This window comes from Eptatretus burgeri, chromosome 4 (genome assembly GCF_056783735.1).
Source record: "Eptatretus burgeri isolate ZD-2024b chromosome 4, Ebu_testis_v1, whole genome shotgun sequence".
In the NCBI taxonomy this organism is placed as follows: Eukaryota; Metazoa; Chordata; class Myxini; order Myxiniformes; family Myxinidae; genus Eptatretus; species Eptatretus burgeri.
In genome coordinates this window covers 105122846-105138103 of record NC_140964.1, presented here as the reverse complement: position 1 = coordinate 105138103, position 15258 = coordinate 105122846, and the positions used below count along the sequence as shown (strand labels likewise).

Sequence of the window (15258 nt, the reverse complement as noted above, 5' to 3'; positions counted from 1 at the left end):
CAGTTTGATCAACAGCCACAGATGTGAGGAAACGTCTCACCTCATCATAGGACACACAGTGTCCTAATTCATGAAGCATGTCAATGAGATGCTTGCTTCCCAATTCATGATGCACCTGCAAGGCTAAACCAAGCGTTATTGTGGAGTACACTCGACGGCTCTGATATTATATTGTGACAAATGGCGATCGTCCTCAGGTTGTTCTTCATAACACCTTCATCACTACAGCTGGTTACATTCGTGTGTGATTTCTCACTGGTGCACCACTGAATAAAGTCGTAGAGTGTATTTGGAACAAATTCTGCACAGTGCTGAATATCTGTTTCCTCGACAGGTGCATACATATTTCTAACATGCTCGATATCAGCCATGTGCTTCCTCAGGATACCAGCTGCAGCATACAAAGTATGGATTTCACTATCTGTGGCTGATGGTACATCAGACGGGATGTCTTCATATTCTGGTTCATCAGTCATGCTCTGCAGAATCGTGGCTTTCTCAGGGCATCACATAAGGTCACAGAAGAAGACCATATGGTGTTAGTGTGGCCATCAAATGTTACACAGACTATTTGGTCACCATAATATTTAGTTAATCGCTCCTTCAACTTCCAAGTTTTATACTGTTCTGCATTCGTGGCACCCAGTGAAACCAAATATCCAACGTATTCATCTTTCAGATGAACGAAGGTTGTCACTGTCTTAGTTTTGGAGAACACAGTTTGTTCCAGATAACATTTCAGTTCATCAAAAGCTTCATCATGTAATGTGCCCATTGTTTCCTCTCCTGATTTACGAATTGCAGCAGTGATGTTCCTTTCTGAAATATAGTGTGAATAGCATAACCTGTAGTACTTGGCATCATAGGCGAACAAATCTGGAAAGGCAAGCATGCGCATGTGCATTTTATTGTCTTGTCTTTTGTCAGCTGCTGCCAGAACTTTTTCTCTGGTGGACTGTCCAGTTCCTGTAGATACCGGTGTAAGCTTGTTTCTGGAAGTGTTGGATTTTCCACAAATGAAGCATTTAGTCCTGATGTCAAACCCAGCTGTTTCATTTCTGCCGATTCTTGTGTTCTGTTGCCGCAGACGTGCATGGTTGCTGGTCACTCTCACTGGGGTTGGATGTGGAGATATTTCACTTGCTGGTATACTTGGCCCGACACGATTTGTGGAATGATACTTTCAAATTAAGACTCAAAATATGTCTTGTTGCAAAGGCCAGATACTTTCGTAAACGTCTGATTTGACATCTTTTCTGATTTGACTTGCTTTGAAGATTGCACTCAAACCATTAAATGTTGGGTTCTTTACAACTTCTTGCTTTTTAGGGTTGAGGGGTTTAAAGCAAATGATGCAGTGGTCAGTGTCAATTTTACGACGCTTCACAACAGTTGGTTCCAGATCCATAATTGCAGATCAATTGTCAGCACAAGCATCTGAAATGAAATAATTAAAGATAAGTGTATATTACTGAAACGCAAAAGAAACTTACCACCTTTTAAACCTTCAAATATCAACAATAACACTGCGTGTAGTAAATGTGTGAACTTATTTGTGGACAATAGTGTCCTCACTGTCAGACAAAACGGTCACGGATGGTCACTTGAACCTTCAATGGTCACTTCATAGCACAGCTGTTGAACAGCCATTTTGACTGTCAGTGATTAGCCAAGGGGTACGGGATGATTTTAATGAGCTGCACGTGATGTCTTGATATTGGCTTTAAAAAGGCCAGTGCAAAATGGGAATTTCAATCAACATGCCACGATTGTCAAGGGATCAACGGCAGTGTGCCTTGGGCATACTGCAAGGCGGATTGAGCTACCGTGAGGCGGCACGTCGCCTTGGCTGTTCACACCAGACGATATCGGCCCTGGTGGACAGAGACACCCTCCACAACTCTGCAGATGACAGACCTCGATCAGGGAGGCCAAGAGTCACCACTGCAAGGCAGGACAGGCAGATGGTCCTAAGTCAGTTGACTTCAGACATTGAGGACTGAGTGGGACAGAATCCAGCAGCAATCCATCCAAAGACTGGTAGGCAGTATGCGCCGACAATGCACTGCCTGTATCCAAAACAATGGTGGCCACACACGCTATTGAAAGGGGACTGACGTTGCACCCTGTGCTGTTCTGTACTGTAGAACAAACTTATGAGATGGTGTATCTTGGTCAAAAACTTGACATGTCATCAATAAAATGCCAATGTTTCAATTAGCACTTGTTGGTTTGTTTTATTTTGAACTGTTACAATTTTATTACATTTCAAACAAGTGGTAAGTTTCTTTTGCGTTTCAGAATATCAGTAGTTTTAGAAAAAGGCAATCAAGCTCAAAATTGATTTTCTGCAACTGGATTTAAAATCATTCTTGTTTGGTTAATGCATATACATGTATTATAAATTAATCAATGTCGGTTACTTTTAGGGGGGGTGACACATGGTTTCGGTAATAACTATTAATTCAACTGATTTATCTTTATGAGTTATATTTCTAAAAAGGAGAATGATCGAGGGTTATTTTGATGTAATATGTAGTAATACAACTCAAATACTTATGAAGAAATTAATTGTTTAGTTGATATTTATTGGTAAACCCGAAGCTGATTTGTTGAGTGAAATTCCACTATTTTTGCCTGTAGGTCACACAAAAGCCTTTGGTACATCACAAATGGTTTTTACAGATATATACGTCATCATTCCTCACATTTTGGTACCAAATCTGTGTTTGTAGCACCAGTATTAACAAATATATGAGCCAAAATCTGTGGCGATTAAATCCATTTTTGCAGTCTGCAGAGGTACATATGTAAACGTGATTTTCAAAATGTTGTGCAATGATCTCAGGTTCACAACCATGATTTTCTAACTCCTCAAACATCCCTCTTCAAGAAAAAATAGGTTGTGGCTTGTTCTACCTTGGGTAGGGGTATGCCACCCAAAACCTCATTTGGCCACTAGCCTATTATGTCTAATGTGTTCATGGATAATATGCGTTGTGCAGGATTAGGTCGCGCTTTTCCTCCTTCTTTCCCCTCTTAACTCCACACACGAGCATCCCCTTCATGCATACACACAAGCATTTCACTAGCATACGCACGCCAATTTTAAGTTTGAAACGTGCACCATTATTCAATGGCCACTTCACCTCAACCTTCACCACACTCAAACCGCAACACTAAAACATTCATACAACGTCAAAACAGCTTTAATACAATCACCTCATCATGAAAACATAACCCAAGTTCACTTACATGCACCATTGCCACCTCAACCATCACCCAATAAATTCACCACAATGCTTCCGCTACCATCGCCTCAACCACAATCACTACCGATGCCTAGGACTAGTGTTGGATTAACGGTTAAGCTGGCCGGCTTAAGATCCACGGGTCGAGTTGAAACGCCTGTTATTCCGTTAAATGAACACCAGGTTGGGTTGACTCAGCCCGTCATCCTTCTGAGGTCAGTGAAATTAGTGTACTGGTAATGAGAAATGAGTATTACCAATGTACTGGTAATCGGGGCATTGCATCAGACACAGTCGTGTCCCCAGAAAAAGACGCAGCCAAACAGCCACAGGCTGCATATAAATAAATAAGTAAACCAACGACACCCACCACCGCCTTTTGGACCAACAGGGAACAAAGGAACGCAATGTAACACTGCAGAAACTCGGATCTGGACATTCAGGCATCGAACTTGGAGCACAAGTGTGCAATAAACTCCATTCAAAATTGCATCAATAGCCCAAGTACTCTGCTCAATTACGGCCCCCATTTAGTGTGCGGTTCACGTCCGCGCACGGAGGGCATGACTGAACACCCCAGTGCCACGTTCAGCATGGAGCTCAGCTGCGTGGGACAGCCCAGGCCCCAGAACATACAGGCCATCTTCATTGCTGTACCCTTGTGTGGTGAATTGAGGTGAATTGAGGGACATGACGCGGGATCACATGTTGTGCGTTTCGCGTATAAGGGGAGGTCTCCGCGGCACGGGGTGATTGTCCCCGGGGCATTGCCATTTACATCGGCTGTTCACTTGGTGCTCGTTGACTGAAGGTGCTCATTGACTGGTGAGAATGGAGATTATATCGAACTCCGTGCTTACGCGGATTTATTCTGCGATGATTAATTACACATGTATACGTTACTGCTTATGTACTCCTAGCTGAACCTGTATTCCCCGGTGTGCCCGCAGAAGCGGCTCCAATCAAATGGAATAAAGCCTAAACTCTGAAGGTTCTTCTCTCGCTCTCATTACAATTTATTCCATTTCCTGCCTTTCACTAGCGAGCTGTTGACGAAACTTTCAGAGCTACCGGTATCAATCAGTGCCTCAGCCATATGCCCGTTAATTCGTACGTTGATGATAGCCTTGGATAGATTCCCCGGGGAGGCTGCAGTTAATTTATTTTGTGAGTAGAGAGCCGCAGAAGTGGGTTTATTTCTCCTCAGAGTAGATTTACATACCCTGGCATAATGCCCTTTCTTGTCGCAATTCATGCATGTGGCATCTCTGGCAGGGCATTTTTGACGAGGGTGCCTTTTGTACCCACAAAAGAAGCATTTACCAACCGGAGCAGTTGCTGAGGAGTTTGACGTGGCCTGGGTATCCGGCTCCTCGGGTGTTTCTCCATCCCCTATGTCTGGCTGTGTCTGTGCCAGTGGGGTTCCTTGGGTTCCCATCGTAGCAGCGTTCATTAGCAGCATCGGTGTCCCAAATGACTCAGATTGCTGCTGAGCCGTATCCATCGCTCATGCCTGATCGACTACCTTGTCAAGAGTGGGTTGCGCTTTCTCTAGTAAGCGTTGCCGTATGTGGGCTGATCTGAGTCCTTGGATGAATGCCTCCCGGGTCGCTTCCTTTCGGTGTTCCTCGGCGCTTACGGCCCGGAAGCTGCAGTCTTTTCCCAGCTGATTCAGAGCTTGCAGGAACTGATCGATTGTCTCCCCGGCTGCTTGCTTGCGTGTGTTGAGAAGATGTCGTATGTATACCTCGTTCTTGGGCTTCACGTAGAGCGCTTGCAGCACGTCGATCGCTGCTTCGTAAGTGTCGCACTCCGAGAAGAGCCTGTACACGCTGGGCGAGACATGATTCACGAGAGCGGCAAATTTGTCAGCTCCCTCCTCGATGATGGTCAGATAGTGTGAGAAGGAACAGAACCAATGCGACCATTTCATTTCATAATTGGACGTAAAAGGGTACACGCATCGGGATGTAAGGGTACTGGTGCTTCGTGATTTGTGCGCAGACGTAATTCTGGGTCATAATGTCCTCAAGCAGCACACGAGCGTCGAAATACCCTTTGGAGGAAGCAAGCCTCGTCTAATTTTAAATGCGTTGACCACCGCGGAGGTGACGTCCCCCCAGCTGTTCGCTAACTTGTCGCCGGTCTGCAAACCGATAGCGATTAAATCGCGGCGATATACCACTGCTGACATGAATTTCATCACCTCAGAAACCAAGCGATTACTGGAAGAAGGAATTATAGAACCGAGCGATTCGCCATGGCGCGCACAGGTGTTAGTAACCAGCAGTCAGAACCATAAGAAACGAATGGTTGTCGATTATTCCCAAACGGTCAATCGCTTTACCCAACTCGATGCCTACCCCCTGCCGCGCATAGACGAGATGGTCGAACGCGTGGCCAATTATAAGGTATTCAGCACCATCGACTTGCGAAGCGCCTATCATCAAATTCCCATCCGAGAGGAAGACAAACCTTACACCGCATTCCAGGCAGGGAGGCGCCTCTACCAATTCAGGAGAATACCTTTCGGTGTCACGAATGGGGTAGCTTGCTTCCAACGGGTTATGGACGACATCATCTCAGATGAAAACCTCAACGACACTTTTGTTTACGTGGACAATGTCACAGTGTGCGGTAGGGATCAGGGGGAACATGATAGGAATCTGGACAGATTCTTGAGCATTGCTAGAAAATATAATCTGACTCTCAACTACGAGAAATGCGTATTCTCGGCAAGGTCAATTGACCTTCTCGGCTACACGATAGCCGACGGCACAATTAAGCCTGATCCTGAACGATTGCGCCCGCTCCGTGAGCTTCCACCACCTCAGGACTTGCAGACAATGCGCCGGGTGATCGGGATGTTCGCTTACTATGCGAGATGGATTTCGCAATACTCCGAGAAAATACATCCCCTAGTGCATTGCAAAAACTTTCCACCAGATGCCGCTGTTGTAAGAGCTTTCCACAACCTCAAGGATGATATCAGTAAGTCCGTGGTTTTATCGATCGATAGCTCGGTGCCCTTTGTGGTGGAAACCGACGCTTCAGATCACGCGATAGCTGCTACACTTAATCAGTCTGGGCGGCCGGTCGCGTTCTTCTCGAGAACTCTCTCTAGAAGCGAGCAGAGACACTCAGCGATAGAGAAGGAAGCGTACGCCATCGTCGAAGCGCTGCGGAAATGGAGACATTATTTACTGGGAAACCACTTCACGCTCGTTACGGACCAACGATCCGTGGCATTCATGTTTGATGGGAAAAATAACGGGAAAATTAAGAATGAAAAATTATGAGATGGCGGATAGACCTAGCCTGCTACAGTTACGACATTGTCTACCGGCCCGGGAAGGAAAACCCTGCTGCAGATACCTTCTCTCGGGTCTACAGTTCGGCAACAATCAGTCAGGCTTTGCAAGACCTACACGTGTCTCTCTGCCACCCAGGGGTAACCAGAATGGCACATTTCGTGCGCAGACAAAATCTTCCCTATTCTGTTGAAGATATTAAACAAATGAATGCTTCATGCCCTGTTTGTGCTGAACTAAAACCCAGATTCTATGGCGCGGCATCTGGCAGACTGATCAAGGCCACTTCCCCCTTCGAGAGACTAAACATCGACTTCAAAGGGCCCCTGCCGACCGAGACAGACAACAGATACATATTCACTGTTGTTGATGAATATTCAAGGTTCCCTTTCGCATTTCCGTGCTCGGATATGACCTCGGGCACTGTCGTGAGATGTCTCTCTGACCTCTTCGCTATGTTTGGGAAACCTTCGTACATACATTCAGACAGAGGGCCGTGTTTCATGCCGGCCGGGCTAAAACAATTCCTACTAGAGCTCGGCATAGCAACTAGTCGAACGACGGGTTACAACCCACAGGGTAACGGGCAGGTGGAACGGTTATTTGGAAAGCTGTAACGGGGTTATTTGTTATGTTTATTATGTAACGGGTTATAACGGGGTATAACGGGGTTATTTGGATAGCTGTAACTCTGGCGTTGAAATCAAGAGGGCTGGGCCCCGAGCGGTGGGAGGTTACTCTTCCCGACGCTCCGAATTCCATACGCTCTTTGCTCTGCACGTCCACCAATGCAACTCCTCACGAACGAATGTTTACTCACCAGCGACGTTATGTTGACGGTCAAACGGTGCCCAACTGGCTGACCCATCCTGGAACAGAGTTCATGAAACGCCCGGTACGACAAAGCAAGTATGAACCCCTGGTGGAGGGGGTCGAACTCATTGACACTAATCCGGAGTATGCTCATGTCAGGCTCCCGGATGGCAGGGAGACCACTGTGTCGGTTCGCCATCTGGCTCCCTCAGGTACTCCTCCCGCAGGTACACCACCTTCTGGCACTCCTCCTTCTGACATCCCCTCCCCAGGTGTTCCCCCCCCAGGAACTCCACCGGGCGACGGGGCTGCCGCGTTCCACCCGAGAGCGATCGAGGAGTCATCCCCGGCACAAGTCGAGGCTCACCAAGAGGATCGGGAGCCTCCCTCAAGTGAAACTGCCATTTACTCCCGGAGAGGTCGACGAATAAGGCCCCCTCGACGACTCAATCTGTAAAGGGGATTATCGGCATTCTCGCTGCTCATGCTCCTATATGCTCATTATATCATATATCGATGCTCATTTCCATGCTCCTACAACTCAAAATAATCACTGCTTGGCATGTATGCTTCTGTAGACCTATTAGTCCGCATTGCTTGAAATGTATACTCGTATAGTGCTAAAGCAATCATGGTGCGTAAGATGGGCCCCTAGTTGCATTTTAAAGGTGGGGAGAATGTGGTGAATTGAGGTGAATTGAGGGACATGACGCGGGATCACATGTTGTGCGTCTCGCGTATAAGGGGAGGTCTCCGCGGCACGGGGTGATTGTCCCCGGGGCATTGCCATTTACATCGGCTGTTCACTTGGTGCTCGTTGACTGAAGGTGCTCATTGACTGGTGAGAATGGAGATTATATCGAACTCCGTGCTTACGCGGATTTATTCTGCGATGATTAATTACACATGTATACGTTACTGCTTATGTACTCCTAGCTGAACCTGTATTCCCCGGTGTGCCCGCAGAAGCGGCTCCAATCAAATGGAATAAAGCCTAAACTCTGAAGGTTCTTCTCTCGCTCTCATTACACCTTGCATGGGCAGAGCCAGCACCATCGTAATTGTCCATGCACCAATAGGGGCACTGGTAAACACCTATTGTCCCGTTTGATCCAATGAGGAGACAGGGGGAAGGAGGAGAGAGGGGGAGGGAGGGAGGAGGAGGAGAGAGGGGGAGGGAGGGAGGAGGAGGAGAGAGGGGAGGGAGGGAGGAGGAGGAGAGAGGGGGAGGGAGGGAGGAGGAGGAGAGAGGGGGAGGGAGGGAGGAGGAGAGAGAGAAGGGGAGGGAGGAGGAGGAGAGAGAAGGAGGGAGGAGGAGGAGGAGGAGGAGGAGGAGGAGGAGGAGGAGGAGGAGGGAGGAGGAGGAGGAGGAGGAGGAGAGAGAGGGGGAGGGAGGAGGAGGAACCCGTTAGTGTTCCAGACTCCATGGTTTTTTTTTTCTTTTCTTTTTTTTTTTCTTCGGCATGACGGTGATGTTGACACTTCGATTTCTAGTGCGGTTATAATACAATATGATTAATAGGCTGCCGCTCAACGATTTAAATCATAACCGCATGAGAAATCGAAGTGTCAACATCACCGTCATGCCGAAGAAAAAAAACAAACAAAAAAAAATAAACATCGATTCTGGAACACTGACGGGTTCCTCTTGTGAAGCCCATTTTTACATACCAATTCCCCTAAACGCTGCCAATACGCCATTATACGGTAGCTGTAAGTTAGAAACACGTTCAGAAAGTTCTGTGGTCGTCCGGAAGACGTCAAATACGTCTACATACGTCAATATGCGTTGGAGATACAGTGGGGAGAACAAGTATTTGAGACACTGCCGATTTTGCAGGTTTTCCCACTTAAAAAGCACGTAGAGGTCTGTAATTTTTATCATAGGTACACTTCAACTGTGAAAGACGGAATCTAAAACAAAAATCCTGAAAATCACATTGTATGATTTTTAAATAATTAATTTGCATTTTATTGCATGAAAATAAGTATTTGATCATCTACCAACCAGTAAGAATTCCAGCTCTCACAGACCTGTTAGTTTTGTCTTTAAGAAGCCCTCCCATTCTCCACTCATTACCTGCATTAACTGCACCTGTTTGAACTCGTTATCTGCATAAAAGACAGCTGTCCACACTCAATCAATCAGACTCCAACCTCTCCACAATGGGCAAGACCAGAGAGCTGTCTAAGGACATCAGGGACAAAATTGTCGACTTGCACAAGGCAGGGATGGGCTACAGGACAATAGGCAAGCAGCTTGGTGAGAAGGCAACAACTGTTGGCACAATTATTAGAAAATGGAAGACGTTCAAGATAACAGTCAATCTCCCTTGGTCTGGTGCTCCATGCAAGATCTCACCTCGTGGAGCCTCAATGATCATGAGAAAGGTGAAGGATCAGCTCAGAACTACACGGCAGGACCTGGTCAATGACCTGAAGAGAGCTGGGACCACAGTATCAAAGAAAACCATAAGTAACACACTACGCCATCATGGATTAAAATCCTGCAGCGCACGCAAGGTCCCTCTGCTCAAGCCAGCGCATGTCCAGGCCCGTCTGAAGTTTGCCAATGACCATCTGGATGATCCAGAGGAGGAATGGGAGAAGGTCATGTGGGCTGATGAGACCAAAATAGAGCTTTTTGGTTTAAACTCCACTCGCCGTGTTTGGAGGAAGAAGGATGAGTACAACCCCAAGAACACCATCCCAACCGTGAAGCATGGAGGTGGAAACATCATTCTTTGGGGATGCTTTTCTGCAAAGGGGACAGGACGACTGCACAGTATTGAGGGGAGGATGGATGGGGCCATGTATCGTGAGATCTTGGCCAACAACCTCCTTCGCTCAACAAGAGCATTGAAGATGGGGCATGGCTGGGTCTTCCAGCATGACAACGACCTGAAACACACGGCCAGGGCAACTCAGGAGTGGCTCCGTAAAAAGCATCTCAAGGTCCTGGAGTGGCCTAGCCAGTCTCCAGACCTGAACCCAATAGAAAATCTTTGGAGGGAGCTGAAAGTCTGTGTTGCCCAGCAGCAGCCCCGAAACCTGAAGGATCTGGAGAAGATATGTATGGAGGAGTGGGCCAAAATCCCTGCTGCAGTCTGTGCAAACCTGGTTAAGAACTACAGGAAACGTCTGATCTCTGTAATCGCAAACAAAGGTTTCTGTACCAAATATTAAGTTCTGTTTTTCTGATGCATCAAATACTTATTTCATGCAATAAAATGCAAATTAATTATTTAAAAATCATACAATGTGATTTTCAGGATTTTTGTTTTAGATTCTGTCTTTCACAGTTGAAGTGTACCTATGATAAAAATTAGACCTCTACGTGCTTTGTAAGTGGGACAACCTGCAAAATCGGCAGTGTATCAAATACTTGTTCTCCCCACTGTACGTTACTCATAGGTTCAAAGCACGTTACCCATCGGTTAGAAATAAGTTTCGGGTACGCTAAACATTACCTCGACGTATTTCGACTTATGAGTAACTTACAAGTAACGTTGTCGACATGTGTCAACGATCGCGTAACGTGCCTACAACTTATGGTTAGCGTATGCGGAACGTGTGAGTCATATGCTGGCATATGTCGACAAATTTTGAGCATGCTTAAAATTTGTCGACGAGCTTGGCGTACTACGACGTATGCCAGCATGCTTCAGCATGCTCTTAACGTATACAAAACTTACCCATAACGTATTCGATGTGTGCCAGCGTTTTAGACAAATTTTTCATACGTCGGCATACGTTGGCTAAATCTTCAAGGTGTGACAGGGCCTTTAAATCGTTGAGCGGCAGCCTATTAATAGGCTACGCCAAGTGATCGTCGGCGATACGCTGCCGCGCTATGCATAAGTTAGACTATCGTTGGGCATAGGTTGTGAACACCGACAACACGCTCAGCATTCGTTGATATAAGTTATCTATATGTTATCGAAACATTCTGTGTACGTTACTAATACGTTATGCATACGTCCAACTCGTTATGAATACACCAAAAACTGAAAAAAAACATCAATAGTTCAGCGTACGCCAGCATTTTACATACATTTTTATACGTTTCCATATGCTGGCTAAAACGTCAAGGTGTGACAGGGCCCTGAGCGAGCAAGAATTCCAGTGAGTGCAGTCATAGGGCCAAGCCAATAACACCAAACACTGAGACTTTCTTCGACCTACTTTGGCTATTTTGTCACACGTTCTTCTTTCTTTCCATCTCTTCTGCTGTGGACGCAATATCATAAAAGGAGCATCAGTGATTAACTGGGCAAGTTTTGTCCCTTCAGGGTGGCCTCACCGATACACATCTTTTACAGCTTCCTCTCTGCACCTCACCACACCCTCACTTGCACCTCCTCAGACCATGCACCTTCAGCACCCCCACTTTTCCTCTTCTTGCCCCCTCCTTCGTGAGTGGGCTGTGAGGGTTCATCAGCCCCACCTGGTAATTGAGAGGTCACAAACACCTCGCACTTTCCCTCATCTTTTTTGCCATTTTTGAGAAGGGTACATGTCTTGCCATGTAAGCAGATGCAGACAGGCTTTGCATTTTGAGATGCTTTCTAGTTAGCCTGTTTTGCGAGAGAGTGAGAGAGAGTGAGAACACTTGAGAAAATGGGCCAAGCAGCTTCAACCAAACTTTGTTATTTTAACCTTTCTTCTTTCGCCTCAACATGAACGTCACACAACTTTTGGTGTGTATTGGGAAAGCCATTTTTGAGCTTGGATTTGAATCCAAATTTCTTTGCCAAATCTGTGACTGACTGGGGTTTGTCGGGACTGTTATTGAAATGAGCAGAACACAACTAAAAATTTTGTCAGTCAATTTTACTTTTTTTTTTTCAGAAATCCAAAAAAAATATCCAAACCTCATAGATTTCCATGTCTTTTGCCCCTTTTGGGATCATATCACCATCTTTATCGGTATATTTTCTTGAAATATAGTTGGGGTTGGATCACTGCTTTAAAGTGGCATTACTCAAGCCTGTTGGCGTCTCCACAAACTACATGCACCTGATTATAAGAAACTTGAATGAAGTTTGGGAGGTAAAGGGTTCAAGTGAAAGATTTTCTCCAAAAAGCAGTCATCAACAATTTCGCTGTAAAAGGAATGTGTTGAGGAGGCTGTAACAATCATCTTCAATATCGTTAAAGTATTCAAAATCTTCACCTTAACCTGTTTCACACTTGGACAAAAACAAGAAGCAGGAAGAATTATCTTAATTAGCTTTATAACCTCTTGACTGTGCAGCAGTATTTTTTTTTTCAACATCATCTCACCATCAAGTACATAGAGGCTAAAAATTTCCTCCTCTCGACGACGATGACTTTCAAAATTAAACGTTCACATGATTATATAAAACGATTTTTTAAAAGTCCAAGTTTCCCCCAAGCAATCGTTTCTCATTGGCTGTTTTTGGAAGATTGAACATCACCCTCAATCTGCTCCTCAAACTCTTCACGGCTGATCTTTCCTCGTTTCAATCGCTTGAGAAGCCGCGTGTCACGAATCAGCTCATCAAGATCAGCGTCACCATCCAGCCCCAGCATGTCCTGCACAGCACACAGCATATGTCATGCTCCAACAGCAAGTTTCCCCAAAAATAAAAATGGCACTTTTATCATTTGCCGAGAAGCATACTTAAAACAGGAGCATTTAGAAGTGCAGCAAAAGACAATGGTGTTTTCAAGAAGATACAGAGTAACCAGTGAAAATATATATCCATATTTTGCCATATTCAATATGGATTAAAAATTGTGCTGTACCGTTTTATGTCTTTCACCATTTTATTCGACTGATAAAACGGATAAGAATAGTGGTGAGTTTGTACAAAGGATAAGAGAGGTTAGAATCCAAGATGATGAGACAACGGTATCTTTTGATGCTGTTTCCCTTTTCACCAACAACCCAGTCAATGTAGCGGTGAGCATCACACTTGACCGGTTGAAACATTCAAACGATTGGAAAATGGCTTAAGTATCAAAACAGCAAACTAACACCTGAGGATATTGCTTGCTTGCTGGAGATGTCTGAATAGCACGACCTTCATCCATAATGGTGCACACGACCGACAAATATTTGGCACAGCTATGGGTTCACCGGTCTCTGCTGTTGTGGCTAATTTGGTGATGGAGGAACTCGAACGAAGGATATTTGAGTCTCATGAGAATTGGCTCCCACAGTACTGGAACAGTTACGAAGATGACACCTTCGCCATTGTGCATACAGATATGATAGACCACTGACTGGGACAACTTGGCCGGGTATTCCTCAGCATTAACTTCACAATCAAAATTGAAAAAGAAAGCAAATTAGCCTTTTTGGATGTGGAGGTCCACCGTAAGGACTTCGGTTTACAGGAAACAAAACCACACCAGCAAATTACTGGATTTTAACTCCTGTAACCCAATCTCCCACAAACACAGTGTAGCATGGACCTTGGCAGCTCAGGCATGGACGGCATCATCATCCAAAGCTGAGGCAATCAAAGAAATCAGATTAGTTAGGGGAGTCCTGCTCAAAAATGGGTACAACAAGGGGATACTCCCCACCTTTGAAGAACCAAAACGGACAGAACGGAAGGAGCCAGACACACTTGAGCACTGTATACTGCCATACTACCCAGGCCTTTTTGAAAGCATTGGCAGGATAGTACATGGTGCATGGACATTTCAAAACGAAAGGACCCAATACGAACTGGTGATAAACCTGGAGTAGTTTAACATTCATCATGCAGAGACTATGACCAATTCTGCATTGGAGAAACTGGAAGAAATTTAAAACAATGGCTAGATGAACATGATAGAGCAATTAGGCTTGGAAAGGTGACTCAGTCAGCCATAGCAAGTCACTGCCTGTAATCTGGCCACAAATTTGACATTGACAGGACCCGTGTCCTTGACTCGACGTTCAACAAATGACACAGGTTGATTTTGGAAGCATGGCACATGAAGAGCCGGGAGGGTGGTCTTACTGGGAGATGGTGGACATACCCACACAATACACACCTCTGATGCAAATAGTGAAAACTGGATGGTGCAAACGGCTGAATAAGGTAAGAAACAAACACTCAATCCCAAACACTACACCCACATGTGCACAACACCCAACGAGAACCCAAACACTCGCATAACCAACACCTCATCATGCCCAACCTGGACACAAAACCAGCTGCGTTTGTGCCCTGGAAACACAAAAACAACAACACACATACAACACCAGATCACATGTCACTATAAAACAAACAAAACAAAAAATAGCAGACCACCTCATCAATGATGCAATTTGATGTTTGTTTTGGTGGTTTATTTTGGTTTTGCAAACCCCCCCCCCCAAAAAAAAAACACTCCTCCATTTTACCTCAAGTACCAGCACATGACAGGAAATGAGTGGTCGTATCGAAATAAAAACCGAACACATGCCGAGGCTCGGGGTCTATGATGCCTGAGGAATCTGGCTGTGAAGCTGGTGAACGTCGCCTGAGACTGGGTCTGCTCTTGCTTTTTTGCTCAAATGAGAAGAGTCGATATAGATTTTTACTTTTGGTTGGATTTTTACTTTTTACTTCATTTTCTAACAGGTAGGCCACAGGTTGTGAAAGTTGGTAATGCTATTTTAGCCATACTCATAGCCTGGTGTTTGCTTAATGGTTAGGGTGGTGGGCTTGTGATCCTCGGATTCTGAGTTCAAATCCCCCTCGGATGTTGAATTAATACCAAGTGGGGTTGACTCTGCCTATCATCCTTCCGAGGTCGGCAAAATGAGTGCCAGAATGCTGGTATCCTGTGTCGGAGTGGCGACCCGTCCCCAGGATTGTGTCCAATAGCCAAGGAGACTGCTTAGGACAATATATATATATATACACATATATATATAT

The 15258-nt window shown here is 45.4% G+C and overlaps 1 protein-coding gene across 2 annotated transcripts in view; it reads right to left on the bottom strand.

Annotated features, from left to right (window-relative positions):
• Window positions 1-12595: 12595 nt before the first annotated feature.
• DDX55 (DEAD-box helicase 55) overlaps window positions 12596-15258 on the bottom strand; it is an 80499-nt gene continuing 77836 nt past the window's right edge. For both annotated transcript variants that reach the window (XM_085879571.1, XM_085879572.1), the window contains one exon: window positions 12596-12934. In XM_085879571.1, coding sequence (XP_085735697.1) covers window positions 12785-12934 — 150 coding nt within the window. In that variant the 3' untranslated portion in view covers window positions 12596-12784. The remainder of the gene's footprint in view (window positions 12935-15258) is intronic.